Source organism: Nuphar pumila, chromosome 5, assembly GCF_984573655.1.
Source record: "Nuphar pumila chromosome 5, dmNupPumi1.hap1.1, whole genome shotgun sequence".
Classification (NCBI taxonomy): Eukaryota; Viridiplantae; Streptophyta; class Magnoliopsida; order Nymphaeales; family Nymphaeaceae; genus Nuphar; species Nuphar pumila.
This window is the reverse complement of record NC_143253.1, coordinates 67,350,917-67,373,771: the sequence shown is the minus strand read 5'-3', so window position 1 is coordinate 67,373,771 and position 22,855 is coordinate 67,350,917. Positions and strand designations below refer to the sequence as shown.

At 37.7% G+C, this 22,855-nt stretch overlaps 1 protein-coding gene and 1 pseudogene across 2 annotated transcripts; one reads left to right on the top strand and one right to left on the bottom strand.

The window, feature by feature from the left end:
- The first annotated feature begins 340 nt into the window (after positions 1-340).
- On the top strand, positions 341-4,073 carry LOC149837735 (LRR receptor-like serine/threonine-protein kinase RPK2 pseudogene; annotated as a pseudogene). Its single transcript, XR_016432126.1, has one exon. The product of XR_016432126.1 is annotated as an LRR receptor-like serine/threonine-protein kinase RPK2 pseudogene (transcript).
- Positions 4,074-7,862: 3,789 nt separating this feature from the next.
- On the bottom strand, positions 7,863-13,589 carry LOC149837734 (glycerophosphodiester phosphodiesterase GDPD5-like). The gene is made up of 6 exons (XM_090008112.1): positions 13,487-13,589; positions 13,097-13,171; positions 10,426-10,520; positions 8,867-9,094; positions 8,263-8,418; positions 7,863-8,144 (listed from the first exon to the last, which is right to left on the bottom strand). Exons 1-6 carry the CDS (start codon positions 13,587-13,589, stop codon positions 7,863-7,865), a joined length of 939 nt encoding a protein of 312 aa, XP_089864238.1.
- Between the last annotated feature and the right edge of the window lie 9,266 nt (positions 13,590-22,855).

Genomic DNA, 22,855 nt, shown 5'->3' with positions numbered 1-22,855 from the left:
AGAAATTTCCCAGGCTCTTATCCGAACGCCCTATCACCAGCAAGTGAAAAAAAAAAAAAAAACTTTAACCGAAACAAAAAAAAACTGAGAGGGTATTTCAGTCATTCAACAAATACAATTGCTAGTCTTCAGATCCCCCACCCACTCGCCGGGCACTCGGGCCACTCGGTCTTCTCCTAAGGGCACTTCCGTAATCTCGACTACATCGTACGGACAGTACCAAAATGGTAGTTTGCTCCAAAACCAGGGGCGTTTACGTACTGGGCATCCTTTAACCATTCTCGTCGCCCGCTTCTCTTGTTTTTCCTGTTCTCTCTCTCCTTTCTCTGATTCAGTGAAGGAGAGAGAAAGATGCCCTCTGCCTATAGGGTTAGGGTTTTCTCAGTTCAGTACAGTATATAGAGAGAGATGCCTTTTGCCTGTAGGGTTAGGGTTTTCTGAACCAGTGATTCCCCTCCCCATCACCACCACACTCACAGTAGAGAGAGAGAGATGTATCGTCCTCCGAGAAGGCGACTCCGCGGAGGCCCACTAGCCCTCGCGATGTGGCCGCTCCTCTTCCTCCTGTGCTGCTTCGCGCTCGCCGGATCCGACGGCCCTCGGGGCGACGCGGTCGCCCTCCTGCGGCTCAGATCCTCGCTCGACGATCCCGCGGGGATCCTCTCCGGGTGGAGCCCCTCCGACGCCGACGCTTGCGCCTGGTTCGCCGTCTCCTGCGACATCCAGCGGCGAGTCGTCGCTCTCAACCTGACCGCTGGGGGAGGTAATGCCCCGGTTGCCTCCTGCTCGGCTCCGCTGGCGCCTACGCGGGTGCCCGGCGCGAAGCTCGCTGGAAAGCTCTCTCCTTCCGTCGGAAGCCTCACTGAGCTTAGGGTTCTGTCTCTCGCGTTCAATGAGCTCTTGGCCACGATTCCGCGGGAGATCGGTGGCCTCCGCCGGCTGGAGGTGCTCGATCTCAGCTACAACCGGCTGTCCGGACCGATACCGGGTGAGATTTCTGGATGCTTGGGGTTGAATTACCTCAATTTGGCCGGGAATCAGCTCAACGGGACGTTGCCGGGGTCGGTAGGGTCCTTGCCTCGGTTGAGGGGGTTGTTTCTGGAGTTCAATCAGCTTTCTGGATCGATTCCGGATGATCTGGGACGAGACTGTAGGTACCTTGAGCGGCTTCATCTCGCAGGGAACCGGTTAACCGGCGGTATTCCTGCTACACTGGGAAATTGCAGGAGCCTCCGGTCATTGTTGCTGTTCTCCAACATTTTGGATAGCTCTATTCCTTCGGAGTTAGGGAAGCTCTCCGTGCTTGAAACCCTGGACGTGTCGAGGAACAGTATCAGCGGGCCGATACCCTCCGAGCTCGGGAATTGCCTGCAGTTGTCGGTCCTCGTGTTGGCGAATGCCTATGAGCCGCGATTGCTCAGTTCCTCTGTGAATTCATATTTGGAGGACGATAATAATGGTGAGTTCAATCTCTTCGAAGGAGGGATTCCCGCCAATGTGACGTCTCTTCCTATGCTTAGGATCATATGGGCACCCAACGCAAACTTGGAAGGAAGCCTCCCTTCTGAATGGGGAGACTGCAGCAGCTTGGAAATGGTTAATTTTGCACAGAATCTCTTCACCGGCAACATTCCTGTGGCCTTTGTACAATGCAAGAAACTGGTTTTCCTTGACTTAAGTTTGAACCGATTGACCGGCGGGCTTAGCGAGAAGCTTCCTGTACAGTGTATGGCCATGTTTAATGTCAGTGGAAATCTGCTGTCAGGGTTGGTGCCAACGTTTGCTGATGATGGGTGTTCGAGTAATTTACCAGTGGCAAGCGCACAGGACCCATTTGATTTTGGTTCTGTGTATTCATCGTTCTTTACTTGCAGTGCCCGTGTTGCTAGCTTGCTTCCTGCAATTGGGGCTAATGATGGTACTGTATTTCATGATTTTAGCAGGAATAACTTTAGTGGTGGTGTTCCTTCGATCCGGCTTGCAGTGGGTAGATTGCAGAGCCATCCAGTGTATGCGCTTTTGGCAAATGGCAATGGTATCAACGGGCTGGTTCCTGCTTACTTGTTCGAGATGTGCAAGGATCTCAGTGGTTTTATTGCCAAATTGAGTGATAATGATATATCTGGTCAGCTTCCTGCTGAAATTGGTACTTGGTGCAACTCTCTCAAGGCACTGGATCTGTCTGGTAATTTGATTACAGGAACGGTACCTCCAAGTATTGGGAATTTGGATTCCTTAGTTAGCCTTGATTTGAGTAGGAACAAGCTGACGGGTTCCATACCCATGGAATTGGGTCATTTGAAGAACTTGCAGTATGTCTCATTGGCAGGGAACAACTTGACGGGCACAATTCCTGTGGACTTGGCTCTCTTGCCTTCCCTGAAGGTTTTGGCACTTTCCTCGAATGGCCTGTCAGGAGAGATTCCTTGGGAGATAACAAAGTTGAGAAACTTGACTGTTCTCTTACTCGATAAAAACAATCTCTCGGGCCAGATACCTTCCAATTTTGCTGAAGTAGCAAGCCTTTTGACATTTAACTTTTCCTTCAATAATCTTTCAGGACCCATACCTTCGAATTTTAGTCCGATGAGATGTGGCAGTGTAATTGATAACCCTCTTCTTCAGCCCTGTCAAGTATCTGCAGTGGTATTGTCATCACCATCGTATGCTCTGCAGGGACAAACTGGGAGTCCACCACATTATGCTTCACCTCCATCAGTAAGTGTATCCAAGACTAATAATGGGTTCAATTCTATAGAGATTGCATCCATTACATCTGCGTCAGCTATAGTTGCTGTTCTTTTGGCTCTGGTTTTACTTCTTTTGTACACAAGGCGGTGTGCACCTAGGTCTGTTGGTCAGGGGCCTGGTAGAAGGGAAGTTATTACTTTCTCTAACATAGGAGTGACACTAACGTTTGAGAATGTTGTGCGGGCAACTGGGGGTTTTAATGCAAGCAATTGCATAGGCAATGGGGGTTTTGGAGCTACTTACAAAGCTGAGATCTCCCCTGGAGTTCTGGTTGCCATAAAGAGGCTGTCTGTTGGGAGATTTCAGGGTGTCCAACAGTTTGAAGCTGAGATCAAAACCCTTGGAAGAGCGCGGCACCCGAATCTGGTGACTTTAATTGGTTTTCATGCCAGTGAGACTGAGATGTTTCTTATATATAATTATTTGCCAGGAGGTAATTTGGAAAAATTTATTCGGGAGAGGTCTAAGAGATCTGTAGATTGGAGGATGCTACACAAGATTGCTCTTGATATTGCGCGAGCCCTTGCATACCTACACGATGAATGTGTTCCGCGGGTCCTTCATCGGGACATCAAACCAAGCAATATACTGTTGGATAACAATTACACGGCATATCTTTCAGATTTTGGATTGGCTAGACTACTGGGTACTTCCGAAACCCATGCGACAACTGATGTGGCTGGAACTTTTGGTTATGTTGCTCCAGAGTATGCAATGACTTGCAGGGTTTCTGATAAGGCCGATGTCTATAGCTATGGTGTCGTGCTGATGGAGTTGATATCTGATAAGAAAGCTTTAGACCCATCATTTTCCTCCTATGGTAACGGGTTCAACATTGTTGCTTGGGCTTGCATGCTTCTCAGGCAGGGGCGTGCTCGTGAGTTTTTCACAGCCGGGCTTTGGGATGTTGGCCCCCATGATGATTTGGTAGAGACGTTGCACTTGTCTGTCATGTGTACTGTCGACTCTCTCTCAATTCGGCCTTCAATGAAGCAAGTCGTCCAACGGTTGAAGCAACTTCAACCCCCTGCATGCTAGCAAATAGATCTAAGATTAACAGATTCAACTTGTGCAGAGGATGCTAGAGCTGTATATTCACGGTCCCAGTTAGCCTGATATTTTTTCAGCTTCTCAGATTTTGTCTGAGCTGTTTTCCATTTAATGAAAAAATCAACCGAGTTTTTCATGCAACTCGTTTCCTTTTTCTCTTACGATGTACACTGATGAGTGTAGGATTCCGGTGGTTTGTAAAGTCACAAGTCTGAATCTTGTATTGTAAATAAACATCCAGCTTACTTCTCAGTCATATTTGACTTGCTCAACTCTCTCTCTCTCCCTGTGTGTGTGTGTGTGTGTGTGGTAATGTTATCAGTCACTTGAATTTCCTGTTTTCCTTTTGTTTACTCCTTAAGATGTATTGAAGAATATCTTTGTTTCATCATTAACACACTAATAGTTACAGAAAATAACAAGATGATGAGGTATTACTATCTTTAAGGCTTTGTTTTGATTTGATCCTTCTGATTTTAGCCAAGCTTAATTTCATCTGTTGAATTGATGTACCTGTAATATGCTGAAGGCAACATGGAGTTCAAATTGATGTACCTAAAGTCTTGAATTGCTGCCAAAACAGTGAAATGGAAAGGGTCTAAGTACCCTCTCTTAAACATGGAACCAGTGTTATAAAAACTGTGCCTTGAGGCGCAAAAGGAGCGCCTCGCCTTGAGGCGTGGCCCTCTGTGCCTCAAGGCGCAATTTTTTTTTTTACAAAAAGATTTCTGAGACATAATCAACAAAGTTTTTGTAGGTTAATCTCATATATTTTCCAGTTATTTCAGTTATGTAATAAGCTTCTTAGTATATTACTATATTTTAACTTTTGTTGGGTAATCTCATATATTTTTCAGTTATTTCAGTCATGTAATTAGTTTCTTAATATATTTTAACTTTTGTTGGTTGATCTCATATATTTTTCAGTTATGTAATAAGTTTTTTAGTTACTTTTATATGTTAATCTCATATTTTTTAGATTAATCTCATATATTTTAACTTTTGTAGGTTAATCTCATATATTTTTCAGTTATTTCAGTTATGTAATCAGTTTTTTAGTATATTTTAACTTTTGTTGGTTAATCTCATGTATTTTTCAGTTATGTAATCAGTTTTTAGTTACTTTTATATGTTAATCACACATTTTTTAGAATAATCTCATATATTTTAACTTTTGTAGGTTAATCTTATATATTTTTCAGTTATCTCAGTTATGTAATCAGTTTCTTAGTATATTTTAATTTTTTTTGGTTAATCTCATATTTTCCAGTTATGTAATCAGTTTTTAGTTACTTTTATATGTTAATCTCATATTTTTTAGAATAATCTCATATATTTTAACTTTTGTTGGTTAATCTCAAATATTTTTCAGTTATGTAATCGGTTTCTTAGTATATTTTATCTTTTGTTGGTTAATCTCATATATTTTCCAGTTATGTAATCATTTTTTTAGTTACTTTTATATGTTAATCTCATATATTTTAATTTTTGTAGGTTAATCTCATATATTTTCCAGTTATTTCAGTTATGTAATCAGTTTCTTAGTATATTTTAACTTTTTTTTATTAATCTCGTATATTTTTCAGTTATTAATCAGTTTTTAGTTACTTTTATATGTTAATCTCATATTTTTTAGTACTTATTTGAGATTTTCTATTTCTTATTGGTTGTTATTTCATCAATAAAACATTTCTTTATTTATTTGTATTTTTAGATATTTTTTTTATAATTTTTTTTAAGTTTTAAAAAAAAAAATTGAGGCTTACGCTTTACGTCTCGCCTCGGTTTTTGGTGGAGCGTCTCGCTATGCCTCAACCCTTTTCACAACACTGCATGGAACTGTTATGGTTGTTGGCAAGACGTGTAAAAAAAACTTTCAGAATCTGACTAGATATTTCTGTTACACATCTCTGTGTGGTATTTTGTTTGCCTATGGTTCAACTATTATTGGCTATCTTGTCTATGCTTCTGCTGCAATTGTGGTTCGTAGACAGGAGCATGATAACAATCAAATATTTGGCTCTTAAAGGGGTTTTTGTTGGAAAATGCTGCGTCATACGTCATGAGCTATCGTGCCTGCATGTCTTAGAATGCTGGAAATTATACCAGCATTATATGTTCTTTCTTTTAAGAATCTTGACATCAAATGGAGATGGCCATAAATTGATTCTGCTTCCCAATGTAAAGACAAGTACTTGAACATCACAGCATGTGAATCAAGATGCTCTGCTTGCATTTGGTAGCTCTTATTTATGCGGTAATCCACTTTCTGTGGAGTGAAAAGATTTGAGATTCTGCAGGTTAGGAATTGTTTTATCTAAGGTAGAGATCAAATTGTATTCTACATAAAGCAACAGAACAAATGATTGAAGGCTTAGAGCTAATGAATTTCACAGTAACTTTAAAGTTAATAGATTTGACTTGGATTCAAGGATCCTTCTGTAGTTTATGTGCGGATCTTTCAAAGATTGGCATCAACTCAAAATATTGATCAGAAACTGGACTGGGAAGCAAAAAGTTTGGTAACTTCAACTGAACAGCCCCCTCCTAGCTGTATCGTATATTTCTGATATCTCTGTTCTGCACATATCACTAGGATTTATAGACCATTTGTGCCCAATATGCAACCATGCGGTCTTTTGCACTCAACATTGTCTACTTGGTGCCTTCTTAGTAATCCTTGGGTGAGATGGTTGGTGAGTCTGAATCAATGGCGTCATAAGGACCATGTTGATGTTTGTTCGTATCCAACATATACCTAGTTCTTCATCATATAGCCTTAGATGGTAGTATGCTACTGTGTTCTTTCATGTATCCTGCAGTTAGTGGTGTTTGTGCTGGAGATGAGTACCAGATTGTAGGGAAATGAAAACCAATCACAAGGTATGTGACCTAGTAGAATGTTGACATTGTAAGCCAATCTGACAAATAATTGGTGATACATTGAAAACATTGCAAAAAAAGTGATATTTTGTTGCAGTCTAAAACAGTTAAATGTATAATGGCATTTTCTAAATGTAACAATATTATCATTTAGATGAACATATCGTAATTTTATTGCAATAATTACATTTGTATCAGCATAATATCGTAAAATATCAGCCATTTTATTCTTGCACATTATTGAATATTTTCTCTTTTTTGTTATAATTTTCATATTTTTTATTTATTTTTTTGTCAATATTTTTCTGATAAAAATGCAAGAAAAAAAAAGTTTTAAAACGTCACAATATTTTCATGGCCAACAAGTTGCCACTGAAGACGTTTGTCACTATGCTGTAAACACAAGGGAATGCTTTTTGGTTGATTGAGCGGTATTTGCATATTTATCATATACGATCAGAAAACCAAGTGGAGTCCCTGATCTATGACGAAGAAGAGGAGAAAGAATTGATGTGCATGTATTTTTTATCTTGTTCATATAGTTAATACTAGGAACTACCAAATAGCAGGTATCTTTTCCAATGATATGTCTTTTCCAATAATTCTCATTGCTGGATTCTCTTCCACATAGGGTAAGTGCTCTACAGCTATCACAGGGATGCTTCAATTTATGCCCATGTCATGTTCCCATATATATTATTTATGATGGAAAGCGGTACAAAAGTGTATTCCATGTCCTTTTGGGCATGTCCATGTGACATGGCTCTGCAACTATTGGTTCCTTCTATATTGTACATCCACCAGCAATCTTACAATGGCTACATGGTTTACGTAGATTCAGTCACAAACCTGTACATACAAAAAACAATGTTGTACCTGGTTGGATACAATGTGGTATAACAAGAGTTGGCTTTAAGGGGGTTTAAAAAAAGAGTTGGATATAAAAGAGAAACCACAAGATTGTTCCCAATCTAATAAAGTACACTGAATTTTTGTCATGCTTATTATGTACAAACTTGCATAATTAGTGCTTTATGATCTTCAAATGGCAAGCTATTCTCAAAACCTTTGTTAATTCCTATGAAAATGAAAGAAAACTCGAATTCATTTTCAATATTGCTCTTTGGAGTGATGTTTGACAGGGCTGGAATTGCCACATATAAAAAGAGTTTCAGACTTCAGACATTCTGCTTTCTGCACTGGCAGGACAGCCCAAAGATTCCTCGTGAATTTTTGGAGGAGATTAATGATCCAATCTTAGACAACAAACTTAATGCAGATTTGTTATCTTTATCTGAAGGGGATGTCCACTCTTGAAACTTATGGAAACTTCCAGTGAAATCTACGAATAATCCGTCAACTCCGATTTTGTTTATCCAATAGTCGTACTCAGCATAGGGGTCTTGGTGGAAGTTGGTGCGAAGAAACATGAATTTGTTCCTGTAGGTATATGGATGCACCTGAAGTTTCCATGGCACGGAGATCAGCACCATTAGAGCAGCAATATAGGTATATGAACTTTTTCTAAATCAATCCCCAGCATTGATAAAAAGAAACTTTTACAGGAAGAGGCTGTACTAGTAAATCACGAGCATGTGCCTTGGCAACAAGATCGGTAGCTGTTGACAGATGATTCTTTTCAGGTGGGACCACTGTATCTTTCCAAGGTCCAATTCCAACCACATAGTCTTTTATGAAATCAAAGTAGCTGTCTGAAGTGATCTCCCAATATGACTGCAAATTACAGCAAGAAAAGAATTTTATCTTCAAAATGAGTGTTGGAAAAGAAAAAAGAAAAAGAGCAAGATAAACTGGTGACATTCTCCTTCAGGAAAAGCTTCAAAGAAGCCTAGACTTTATTTATTATTGGTAGTCACATTAGTCTCTTGAATAAGAGGCTATTATGTTTATTGGATTAAAAAAAGGCATGAAAGCCCTATATTATTGGTAGTCACTAGGAAGTACAACTACACAAACTTGGAGGGGCTAAACAAAGAGCTCACTTTGCAATTGGAATTCTCTTGCAAACGTCATAACTTCTGGGCACAAGATATGGTAGCGAGGAAAGAGCATAAACATAGGAGTTGGATTTAAGACAAATGAAATATAACACTTCCCATATAATTCATGGTCAGAAATCCCAATGTGCATGCAGTCACATCTACAAGAAGAGAGGACATACCTGGTTTGTATCCTGAGTCGGTACAGTGATATCATTAATCAAAAAGATTTTGGGCGAGTCTGTCAGGTTTGAAACATATATAAGTGAAGTTGGAGCAAAAGATTGGATAAATATTGGTTGCCTCAGCCAGTCCTTTGACATGTATGCATCCTTGTAACCATATTTAAGAAGCGTCTCAATAAATTTGTCTTCAAATCTCTTCCCATTTGACCTGGAAATAGAATAATTCTATATTATGGAATTTAAAGGATTGCAAGCCTAAAACTATTAGAACAAGTCTAATGGAGGAAAAGGAAATCAGCCTTTTCACTAACTAAAGAATAGAAGCTACAAATGTACTATAATGAGTATACTCATGCTTGCAAAATTACACATGAACCACGAGGATCATGAATAAATCACTTATTTCATAATGGACGATGTTGCCATCAATAGGTTTAGATAGCATAATTCTTCTACAAGCTAAAGATACCCAAAAGATGGTTAAGCAAAAGATCAAAGAATTTCATTTTACGATTTCTTGTTGAATGTATTAGTGGAGAAGGCTACATCAAGCATATCACGGTAGTCAACGGGACGGGTTTACCCGGGCCCGACCCGGACCAAACCCTATAGGGTCCGGGTATGGTGACAAATAAGAAGATCCGATTAAGACCTGGGTCTGAACCCAAAGGTCTGAATAATACATGGACCTATGTATAGTTTGTGAAATTTTATACCAGACCCATACCCGACCCGAGTTCCGATTAAGACCCACAAATTTTCAATGTAAAAGTGATAAAAATTATTATTTTATCGGGTATGGTCCGAGTCTGGTTCATGTAGCTCTTATCGGGTCTGGGTATGGTTTCTCTTATAGTAGACCTGATTAGACTCGGTTCCGGACCCGATGCCATACCCGAAAATCTGGCCAAGTCTGATTCCACCTGGGTCCAAACCAAACCCAACCCATTGACACTCCTATATCACGGTCAAGGTTCCTGGAAAGGTAGACTCAGCAAGCCAATGAGAACGGCTAAAGGTCTATGTGCAAGCTTATATAATTCGGCCCTAGTTCGAAGATCATGAAATTGGATTGGCATAATTGGTTTGATTTTGAAACCGGGTCTATTATCAGTAGTAATAGAAAACATAATTGTCACTCTGTGGATTGGGTGCTCTTGGAAGTGAGCTTGATTATGAGGTTCCATGTGCATATCACTTCTGTCCCTAGGAAATGTCTGCTACAAAAGATCCTCAAGGCATGTACGATTGCATAAAATGGAACTTAGGAGATTAGTTGCCATGTGATCACAAATATCCAGGGCTAGCACAATTATTAACATTGTGTAGTGGGTAAAATCAAACAAGAAAACAAGAGTCAGAACAGAAATTAGAAAGATATAAACCATCACAGAGACATGCATCTCAATGACCTCTAGTCTAAACTAACATATACAATTCAGAAAGATATAGACCATCATAGAAACAAGCCTATGCTTGAAAAAATGATACATCATGCATATGGAAAAGATATTGCAAGACTCCAAAGTGAAATCATCTGAACTGATTCTTCAGGCCTTTGTATTTTTTATCTCGGGGTAGATTCCAACAACTTGTGGTGCATCTAACGCAATAGCAATGTACTCCTCAAACATAATAATTGAGAACTTCCCTGCATGATAAAGGCATAGATAAAATGAGTCAATGTTTAAGCTTGTATGAAAAGTAGGAATTCACAACTATATTTAAATTAAATATTTTTACAGGAGTACTTTAATGTAATGCAATATCAGAAGCTGAATGTAACCCCAAAAGGAAATGAAGGTTGTTGGGATGCTTTTGTTTGCCACCTATGTCACATGGGTGCGGGTGCGGCACTTTCAAAAAGCTTGGGTGCAGGGGTGCGGCAATATATATATATATATATATATATATATATATATATATATATATATATATATATATATATATATATAAAGTCCAAAAGTTGGACATAAATGACCCTGGGTGCAGTCAACGCACCCAGAGTCAGGTTGACCGCATCGGGTGCCACACCTGCGTCACGTCGCGTCGACGCGGGTGCAGCACCCAGTTGGGTGAGTCCCTGTGACATAGTTTGCCACCAGATTGTGTCACACTCTAGGTGAAAATCCAGTATGAAACTTGAAAATTGGTTCCAGCTCAAGATGCAAACCATGTGGTTGGATGCAAATGGGTCTTCAAAATAAAAACACGAGCATATGGTAATTTAGAACGTTACAAAGCCAGGTTAGTGACAAAGGGATATAGTCAACAAGAAGAGATTGACTACACTGAAATGTTCAGTATGGAAACCCACCACCATACGATCAGTCTTGTTTATAACTATGAGCCAAAAGTGGGTAATTCGAAAATTAGATGTGTAAAATGCCTTTCTTCACAGGCACCTTACAGAAGAAGTCTACATGAGTCAACTCCCATGGTTCAAAGATTCAAAATTTTCAAATCATGTGTGTAAGTTGCAAAGAGCCCTGTATGGGCTAAAATAAGCCCCACGGGCATGGTTTACCCGTCTTAGCTCCTTTCTTCTAAGCATTGTATTCACTAGAGCCAAAACTGACACATCCTTGTTCATCTTCAGAAATGTGTATGTGTTAGTCTATGTTGATGACATAATTGTCACAGAAAGTTTAGCCAAGCAAATTCAAAATCTAATTTCAAGATTCAGGTCTGAGTTTGCAATAAAAGATATGAGAGTTCTTCATTTTTTATTAAAAATTAAAGCTTGTTTTATAAAAGATGGTCTTATTCTCTCTCAAGAAAAATATATCTTTGATCTTCTGAAAAGAGTTGGAATGACAGGAGCAAGACCCATTACCACACATATGGCCAATTCACCTATCCTATCAGCCAAATCTGGATCTGACTTTCATGATCCTACTTTATATAAGAGTGTAGTAGGAGGATTACAATATGCCATGATGACCAGAATTGATATCATTTGTGGTCAACAAGGTTTGATATGGAACAGCCAAATCCAACACGGAACAGCCAAATGCAACGACTTCAAGACATGGAGCATCATACCTAAGGATATATGTTCCTTTCGTGTTGAATGTGGCACTGGGTAAGATTCATGATTTTTTGGAAATATGAATGTCAGAATTTGGTTTCCTAGTATAGTAACTTCCATATCGAGTCTATTGACTTAATGTAGTACTAAAGAGAACTTTTATTTGGGAAGATGGTCAAAAGACTACAAACAGAAAAACAATATATTTACCTTTATTTGTTCAAGTAGTTATTGTATGGATTTGTAGTACCATCCTTACATTGATGGGTAAGCTTTAAATACTTTACAATGCTCAATTCTGCATATATTTTGAGAATATGAATGAATGGAAGTGGTTTCATATATAAAAGTCTGCTGATTGCATTGGTTTCATTGGTTACACATCCTCCAAAAGAAAACTAAACCACAGCCATATCAGAGGCATAAAACTTCCATGGACGACTTCAAATTCTTGGAGAATTCAGTTATGTCATAATGGGTCAATAAGTAACACTTGTCAAGCTTGACAAGTATAGCTTACCGACGAACATCAAAGGCTCAAACACAAGATTACAAATCATTATTTACATGCATCCTTATTTCTTAATCTCTGCAAGATTTCGAATAATACTTATGTGGTGTGCTATCTAATAGGACAACTTTATTGCTAGATTGCACTTGAATTTTGATTGTAGAGTGCAATTAAAATCTCATACATGTTGGGTTCTTAGTATGTTCAAGTTATACTTTTTTGCCAGTACATATTCAATAGTGTTCAATATGAACATAGGCGCTACTATTTGAGAAAAATCTCATTAACATCATTCAAAACAAGATGCACATTATCTCAAAGAACAATATGAAACCACAATATTGTACTTGCTGGTACATCATTACAGTCTTGAGTATCAGATTACAACTAAGTTTCCAGATTTCTACAGCACTTGATCATGAGTTTCCAAACATGACCATTCAAGCGAGGGCGGGTGTAAGAGCAAGGAAAGATCATATATAAAAATGGACTTGCAACTTGTAATCTGAATGTCATGTTTTTTATTCATATGAAATGACTGGACACTACTAATATATATGAATGCACAGGTTCAATCCATTGCTTCACTGATAATATCTTCACATCATGTTATGCCATAGATATATCATACACAATTTTCTATTAAGAAGGTGTATTAAAATGAAAAATTCAGCCTTGAACTGACCATTGTATGATTGATCACGAAATTTGTACCTCTGATTCACTCTTAATGTCTTGATTTCTTCCAAAGTAAAATCAACTGTAAATAAACAGGCAGGTCATTAGTTTGCTGTTTGCTTGGCAACTTTCATGCTCTTATAATAAGACTTGCCAAGTGGGAGGTATACGTGAGGATATGAGAGAGATCTCTATAGGCTTCTGATCCTAATTGCTTTACCAAACAGTTACGTGAAACAGTGAATGAACAATCATTCTGGTAAACATGGAATTGAAAACACAAGTATGTACAAACTAAAAAGGTATGGATCTCTGTATATAAACAAAGAGGACTCAGATATGAGCATGAACCAGAAACCAAACTTCAATTACTCCACTACAAGAAACAAATATTTACCTGTAAAGAATCCAGTAATGTTAGACCTCTGTATTGTAAGTTTTTCACCTGTATAGAGAAGAGAGAGAGAGACGAAGAAGGAACCCAAGGCTTTGACTGTCATGATTTCTGTATGGAAATCGTGACCTAAACAGTGCTTTTATAATGTTACAACACAAAGATATGGATCCGGGTTTGGTGTATCCAGACCCGACAATCTAAGTGTGTTACAATACATAAGTATGGATATGTTACATGGCTGTACACAATCCATGGATCGACATGGATCGGGTCGGATCCTTTTTCACCTTTTCCACCCCCCCTCAAGTTGATCATGGTTTTGGACCATGGACAACTTGCCTTTAAGCATCCAAAAACGATCCTTTGTTAACCCTTTGGTAAATAGATCTGCAACTTGTCTTTCAGTATTGACGAACTCAGGCTCAATCTCTTTTTCTTCAACCTTCTGTCTCATAAAGTGTTGGTCGATCTCAATGTGCTTAGCACGACTGTGATATACTGGATTGAATGACATGTTGATAGCACTTTGGTTGTCACATAGCAAGGTAGTGTGGGAAATCTTTTCTCCTACTTCAGTTAGTAGATGCCTGATCCATGTGGCTTCGGCAGTAGCAACAACCATAGATCTATACTCAACCTTAGTGCTTGATCTAGCGATGGCCTTTTGTTTTCTACTGCTTCAAGAGACTAAATTTTTTCCAATGAAGACGCAATATCCTGATGTAGATCTTCGTTCATCAGGATCTCCTGCCCAGTCTGCATCACAATATACAGTGAGTCTGTGCTCATCTTTGCCATATGACTGTGGTGAATATATCAATCCATCCCCAATAGTCCCTTTCAGATCTAAGGATCCTCTTGACCGCTTCCATATGTCCAGTACGTGGCGCATGCATAAATTGAGACACTTGATTGACTGAATAAACAATATCAGGTCTGGTGAATGTGAGGTACTGTAACATTCCTATTATGCTTTGATACCTAGTGGGATCATCACACAGATCTCCATCATGAGCACTAAGTTTTTGATGAAGCACACTCGGAGTTCCCAGAGGTTTGCAGTCGTGCATGCCTGCCTTGCTGAGAACGTCTACAGTGTACTTGTGCTGAGTGAGTGTCAAGCCATGAGCCTGGTTATCATCTTCTACACTAAGAAAATAACGTAGAACTCCAAGATCTTTCACTTTGAACCTCTGACCTAGTAAGTCTTTTACTTCTTGGATGTGGGTCGCAGAGTTTCCTGTGATGAAATTATCATCGACATAAATTAATAACAGAGTGCTCACAGTCTGACTTCTAAAAATAAATAATGAGTGGTCCAGCATGGAACGTGAAAATCCATGTTTCTGAATCTCTAGCGAGAAGCTATCAAACCATGAGCAAGATGCTTGCTTCAGACCATAGATAGCTCTTTTTAACCTGCACACATGAGTTTTATAATTTTGTTCTTGATACCCAGGGGGTTGCTCCATGTATACTTCCTCCTTTAAGTCCCCATGCAAGAATGCATTTTTCACATCAAGCTGACTCAACTTTCATCCATGTTCAACAGCCAGGGAAATAATAATTCGAATTGTTCTCATTCTTACAACCGGACTGAAGGTCTCATCATAGTCTTGCCCTGCTTCTTGAGTGAATCCTTTTGCCACAAGTCTTGCCTTGTATCGTTCAATGGTTCCATCTGGCTTGTACTTTATTTTGTAGACCCATTTACATCCGACAACATTTTTGTCAGGTGGTCTGGGAACAACTTCCCAGGTTCCACATTCATGCAAGGCTTGCATTTCATCATTCATGGCTTCTACCCACTTGGTAGAAGTGGCTGCCTGGTAGTACATGATGGGATCATCTTCCTTATTGAGAGCAGTTAAGAAGAGTTGAAGATCCAATGGGAAGTTGTTATAGCTAACCCACCTGTCAATGGGATATCGTATGCGATTTGATTTTTTGACCTCAAGAGTATGAGGAGTCAGATTGCCGACTGAGACATGATCTAAATGGCTTGATGCTGTCGGTCTCTGTCTAGAATAGACAATGCCTTTGTATCTGCCCGGTACTTCTTCTGTATTCTGTGATCCCGACGTCCCAGTGTCTTCAAAACTCTCTTCTTCTTGCTGCACGCAATCTGAGGAGCATGCTTCATTAGAGTCAACAAAAAGTTCTGAACTCAACCAAGGATAGTAAACTTCAGTTGGCATATTCGTTGCATCAGCTCTGTCATCAAAATTTTGTTCATCATAGACAACATTTCTTGACATTCTGATACGTTTGTTGGTAGAATCATAACACCTATATCCTTTGTAGTCATCTGCATATCCTACAAACCTACATTTCTGGGCTTTGTCCTGAAACTTGTTTCTCAAAGATTGATCAATATGCACATAGCAAACACAACCAAAGACACACAAATCATGATAACTAGGATGAGCTCCAAAAAGACAGTGATAAGGAGACTTATTTTCCAGAACAACCATGGGCAGTCTATTTATCACATGCATGACAGAATGAAAAGATTTTGTCCATAGGTTGATACCTGTCTGTTTCCCCCAAATCCTAGAGTCGTCGGATTCCGATCCGACTTGCCGGAGTAGCACAACTCCGACCATAGGTCAAAACCAGAAAGTGTAAAATGAAAAAATCCTTGACTTACTGTCCTATATCACCCCATAAAATTTGGGAAATTTTTATGAAAGTTTGATATCCAAAATCTCCTTTAGAATCAATATTCTAGGCAAAAATCACAAAATTTAAGGTTTTTATCTGAATTTCCATATTTAAAAATACAAAAAATAGATTTTCGAGCTTCATTCTGGTTTTAGGGTTATTTTAGGTGTCCATGCCAAATTTGGCTTAATTCCAAGTTCATTTGCTCCATGTGTTAGTTTATCTTTAAATTCAGAAGCGAAAATCAGGCGAAAATCAGGTTAAATTTTATATTTTATGATATTTTCGCCATTTTAGGGTTTTATTTATGTACATAAGCATGTAGAATCATATTAGGGTTAATTTCAATCTCATTTGCATTTCACATTTTTCAATTTTGCAAAATTTATTTCAGAAAACCCTAGTTTCAAGGCCATAGTCTTGTCATCAGGGGTATTTTAGTCATTTTGACCTAAATTTCGAAATTTTAATCTTTAATTTCATAAATTTTCATGCATATCATCATATTGCATCATATGGTATTTGATTTATTTCATTTGATTTTCAAATTTCCAAAATTTCTTTCAGAAAACCCTAATGTCAAGATCATCAGGGGTATTTTGGTCATTTTGACCCCAATTTCAAATTTTCAAGTTTATTTTCGAAATGTATTTGTTTTTTATCATGTTTATATCAAAGGGGGTATGAATTTGAGTTTATATCTGAATAATATCCGATAATTTCCCATATTTTCGGATAAATTCAGAAAAACCTACATTTTTGTGCTAACCTTGTTTTCTAGTTTTGCATAAACATCCAAGAAGAAGACTTAGTTATTTTATTTCTTTATTTTATTCAATTCAATGTAAAAAGCAATGTAATATTTGGAATAAGAGTTACTTTTCTGCTTAGAATAGGACTGCATTGCATATAGTTTAATTTCAACAAATTCTGATATCTGATGTATGATTCATGCATATTTATTTCAAACTCACTATGGTTTACATGAATGGCACGTGCACAAGCTCTTATGAAGTTTATAAACTCGGTGGGATTTGTATTTATGGCCATAGTAAGAATACGAAGAAAACCAAGATTTATGATCTTCATATTAGCCACATTCAACCTACACTCTTAGGCTAACTTAAAAAAAATGCACTGCATTTCTCAAAACTTCAAAAGGATTTCTCAATTCCTCAATTGAAATTCCCTTTCAAATTCATATTCATTCATTCATATTATTCAAATTGCATTATTTTCAAACTCATTTTCCAATTTCAATTAAAAAAAATTCAGTTTTCTCAAGAATTTCTAAGTCTTTCTCAGGATCTGATTTTCTCAAAATTCTGAGTTTTCAAATGAGATCTCAAAGCATTTCCTAAGTTCAAACCAAGACTTTCCAGTGTTTTAAAATTCTCAAATTTCAAAATCCCCAGTTTTCAGAAATCGATTTTCTCAAATTTCCTATTTTCCTGAGAATCCAGTTACCTGAGAATCTATTTTCCATTTCAAAATCCTTTTCCAATGAATTTCTTAGATTTTCTTAGATTTTCTCAGAATTCTCAAATCCATTTTCCTCAGAAAAGCAATTCCAAATTTCAAAATCGATTTTCCAAAGTTCAAGTTTTCTTGAGAAATCACTTTCCAATGCAAATTTCTGATTTCCAATGAAATTCAATGATTTTCCCAAGAATTCTATTTTCAAGCACTTTTCCAATCATTTTTCAAGCATATTTCAATTTTCCAAAGCAAACATCATATTTTCTCAAACTTGCATATTTTCAAAAATCCATAGCACATGCCTGATTCTTTGTGCATTCTAGGAAAAATAGAGCATCATTTAGATATTTGAGTCGAGTTAAAGCACGTAATTGATCCTTGGTTCAATTACCCCCGGTAAAGGCGCCAGGAACGGTTGAACCTCATACCAACAGGCGGATCCCATTCCACATAATTTTCAAAACGGACGCGAGTTAATTTCAAAACAATTTTCAAAACTTTGGTCGAGTTTGACTCGCTAAATTTGTTTCTCTCTCGCAAGAGAGGGAGAAAAATTTTGCGATGATAACAGCCGCTTAGCACGTTAGTTAGGCAGAAAACCCAAGTTTAGGATGTTTGCTGCACCGGTCTACTTCGTTGGTGCATGCAAGGATGACGATCGCTCGACCCCGAGCTTGTTGAGCCTATTGAGGATCTTGAGTCTCTCGTTAGGAGAGCCTATCATCCCATCACCATAGTCGATGACCAGCCTTTGATTCATCCTCTTAGGGAGTATTTCATGCCAAATCAGTACACTCCCACCTCCTGCATCACGAGACCTGATATAGGAGCGAACCACTTTGAGATTAAGGCTAGTGTAATCCAAATGTTACCATCTTTCTATGGCCTTAGCAATAAAGATCCCTACCACCATCTTGATGAGTTTATCGAGATCTGCTCCATAGTGTGGATCAACAATTTTGGGGATGACGCATTGAGGTTGACGTTGTTTTCGTTCTTCCTCAAGGATAAAGTCAAGCACTGACTAAAGGCTGTCGATATGATTCAGATTACCACTTGGGAAGGAATGTAGCGCAAGTTCCTCAAAAAGTACTTCCCAATTGGTAAGAAAAATCAGTTTCATAAAGCCATAACCAGTTTTTCTTAGATTGAGGGAGAATAATTCCACGAGACTTGGGAGAGGATGAAAGATCTTCTTCGGAAGTTTCTCCACCACCAGGTGCCCCGTTGGAAACTGGTGTAGTATTTTTATGATGGCCTGACCGAGAAGGACAGACAAATGGTCGATTCGTTGTGTGGGGGCACATTCATGCTCAAGAGTGAGGATAAGGCATAGACTTTATTTGAGACTTTGAGTGAAAATGTCATGCATCATGCCCTGTCTTCACGGCTCGATAGGACCACATATGTGTCTGGTGGTCCTAGGAAAGTTAGGATTTCCGAAGTAGGGTCCGAGCGCGAATTGCAAACCAAAGTTGACCTGTTGACTAGGAAGTTAGATCAATTCCTAGTCAATTCCTCTTCGAGAAGTCCAGTAGAAAAAGTATGTGAGCTATGCGCTAGCCCTGCATACTTTGTTTTCGAGTGTCTGGCAATGCTACTATATCCTGAATTCGTTCAGGAGCAGGTGAAGGCTGCCCAAGGTTTGGATAGACCCGTGCACGATCCTTTTACACCTACATATAACCCAAGATGGCGAAACCACCCCAATGTTGACCCACCCCATCAGCCCTCCCAGACACAACATAGACAAAGTAACTCTTCACAAAGTTACTCGCATGTAAACACCCTAAATTTTTACTCACCTCCTCCAGCACTTCCATGCAGTCATCTTGACCTGTTCTTCGAGATCTTCAGAGAGCGAATGAGTCAATTCCTGAGCCTAGACCATGCAGAAGTCCAAATTTCATTTTCAATTCTTAAAATTTCCCCATTTTGGCTCAAAATTCACTTTCACTCGTGGATTTCCAAAGTCTTACTCATGTCAGGAGACTGGAATCTCCAATTCCTTGTTCAGAATTAAATTCTTTGAAACATGTCATTGCATATTATCGCACAACATTTCATATCACTTCACTGCACAACATGTCATTTCAAGGTCCAGAACTCATGATTTTAAATTTTTCAATCCAGATTCGAATTTTAAACTCTTTTGAAATCAATTTCCAACTTCTGGGTCTTCAAATTGCCATCTTTTCCCATTTTAACCTCCAGGACTCTAAATTTTAAAATATTTTCTTGAGAAAACAATCTGGATTCTTTTCAAAATTGGATTTCAGTTCTGCCTGAGGGGACGAGACTTTAAACTTAGAATTTTATTCCAAGTTTGCAAAAAAAAGATTTTCAATTCTAATTCTTTCTTTCGATAATTTTATAAAATCTCTTTATTTATTCCTTTTATCAACAATTTTAAAATCATTTTTATAAATGTGCCTCGAGGGGCGACCCACTTTTAAATTTTTTTTAGGCCAAGTATTATTTCTTAATTGCCAATTAGTCTAGGGTTTTATGAAAATTCCCAAAAGAGGTTCCAAGTTTTGCTTTTTCTTTTTTAGTCTTCGGTTTTGAATTCCAACCAATAAAAAAGTATATGTGGGCCCACCCTGAGTTGGCGCCACATCTAAAATTTCTCTTTTTATTTATTTTAGTCTTTTTTTTATCCACGTGGGGTCCACTCCTAAGGGTGCCACTTCAAAAAATTTCAAAATTTAGCTTTTTAGTTGGATTTTGAAAAAAGCCAAAAAAATAGGAGTCGCCCCCTTAATGTGGCGCCTCTTTAAAAAAAAAATAAAAATTATTTTCTTATTTTTATTTTTATGTTAAAAAGCCAGCGTGGGGTCCACTTCAATGTGGCACCGCATTTAGGGGATTTTCAAAAAGTAGTTTACCTTTTTATTTAGTGAAAAACCAAAAAAACTAAAACCGTTCCTCTCTGAGGTGATGCCTCCTCAGAGGATTTCTTTTACCTTTTTTATTTTACTTTATGTGGGGCCCACCCTAAGGTGGCACTACACTTGGATTTCCTTGAAAATAGCTAGGGTTTAGCTAGCTTTTGAAAAGGTAAAAACAAAAAATTCAAAAAAAGAACCAAAAGCCAAAATCATTCCTCTTTGCTTTTCCTAAAAGTTAGGAAAAGCAAATCTCACTGTTTGCTTTTTCTAACTTTTAGCACCCCTCTTTTTAACCCCCCCTAGTCGACCCTCTAGATCCATCTAGCTTTCCCCTATTTTCTCTCATTTCCCTCTCTATCACACGCCATCCCCAAGGAAGCCGACCTCTACCTTCCTCCTTCCTTCCACCTTCCATCAAGCATTCAAGGACCAGCCCTAGCCAAGCTACATAAGGAGCAGCCCTAGCGGAGCCACCAGGGGATACCTCTTCCACTGCTACAATCCTTCACTGAGGCATAAGTACACCAAGGTAAAGTCCCTATCGATTTTCCCTTTCTCATTTTTCGTTCTTTGCATTTGAATGGCTTAATCTTTTATTTCATATATGATTAACATGAAAAGTTATGCTAAAATAGCTTCAAGATGGATTTACATTACCTCAATGTCCTCTTGGTGAGAGGATTCGTCTGATCAATGGACTGAATCCCTCCTATTGATAGCTTACATCAATAAATATTTCATCCTCCTTAATTCATTTGCATCATATCATCACGAATATGCATTTATCATATTAGATGCATTTTTTTTATTAATATTTTCGTAATAGCATGCATATCATGTAACTTCATTAATTTCTGTAATGCTCTAATTCATGTGCCTAGTCCATTCATCATTTTATGTTAAAATTTTCTTTGATAAATTCTGAAAATTTTATATAATATGCGCATGGCTGTTCCCGATTTCCTGTAAAAAATTTGGAGTGATTTGAAATTGGTAGCTTCATTTAAAATTCAAAATGAAAAACCGAGTTTTAAGGCCAGGAAAATACCATTTGTGTCAGAGTCTGAATTGTAAATTCAAGATCTCTCTTGTGGAAGATTTGATTACCAATCCTAAAAATGCAGCATCTTCGTGATTAAATATAGTATTTGATGTGATTTTATCATATTTTTATAAAAAGACTTACTGGTTTTCAAAAATCGGAAAGTATAGGCCACGCGTCAGAGCCTAATATGAGTTTCTGGAGCCTTAGATCGACTTGAGTCGATCATAACTCTCAGATTATAGCTCTAAAGCATGGTCTGAAAAAGGAGAAGTTTATCTTTGAGATGTCTACTATTTGGTTCTGAATTTTCATAATTTTTAAAATAGGTTTGATATTTTTTCTGCAATTTTAAAATAGGTCTGCAGTTTTCATGCTCGTTCCTATTTCTTTGATTTATATCTCTATTATCGGATTTAATTTTAATTGTCAGTAAGTCAAATGCCAAATATGTCAAAATAAAAGTTGTTTATCTATTCATTATCTGTGTGCTCCTAAATGTTCAAGAATGTTGGTCGTATATTATCATTTTTCCTTTATTTTATATCAAATCCTGTTAAATTCCAGCATGTCAGAATCTAATTCATGTTGCAGAAGTCATATCTCCTCAATTAGAGAACAAATTCCAAGATTGTAATAGACAAAATTGCTCATTTTTCTATCTATTAACAGAATGAAAAATTTCAAAAATTTTTATGGTGAATTGATCTGCCATTTGTGCTGAAAACCGCGTTTGGTTCGTGTCCGCAGACAAAATCTACATGTCTTAGGACTTTATTCAAATTTTTGTATTAAAATAATGCCATAAAATATGGTTTCTGATTCTATTCTGTTTCTAAGAATAATATGACTGCCTATGTCAAATTTGACGGAATTTTGAATTTGGTTGATGTGTAATTTAGTCGTATCATTAAAACAGGGTGCCAGTGGAACCCTGATTCACATGAAATACGAGCAAAATTTAATATTTTGGTGAGATTTTTAGAAATTTTTATGATTTTAGGGTTCTATCATGCATATCATCATTCCATCAAGGTTCATAGTCGATTTTATCATCATTTACATCCATTTGAATTTCAAAAATTTAAAATTTTATAAAAATTCCTTCTAAAAACCCTAATTTCAAAGTCACAACTTTGTTATCAGGGGTATTTTGGCCAATTTCACCATAATTTTGAAATTTTAAAATCTTTATTTTCATATTTTCTTGCATTTGTATTATTTTAATTATATTTATATCAAGGAGGTATGAAATTGGGTTTATATCTAGATAAATCCGATAATTTCTGGATA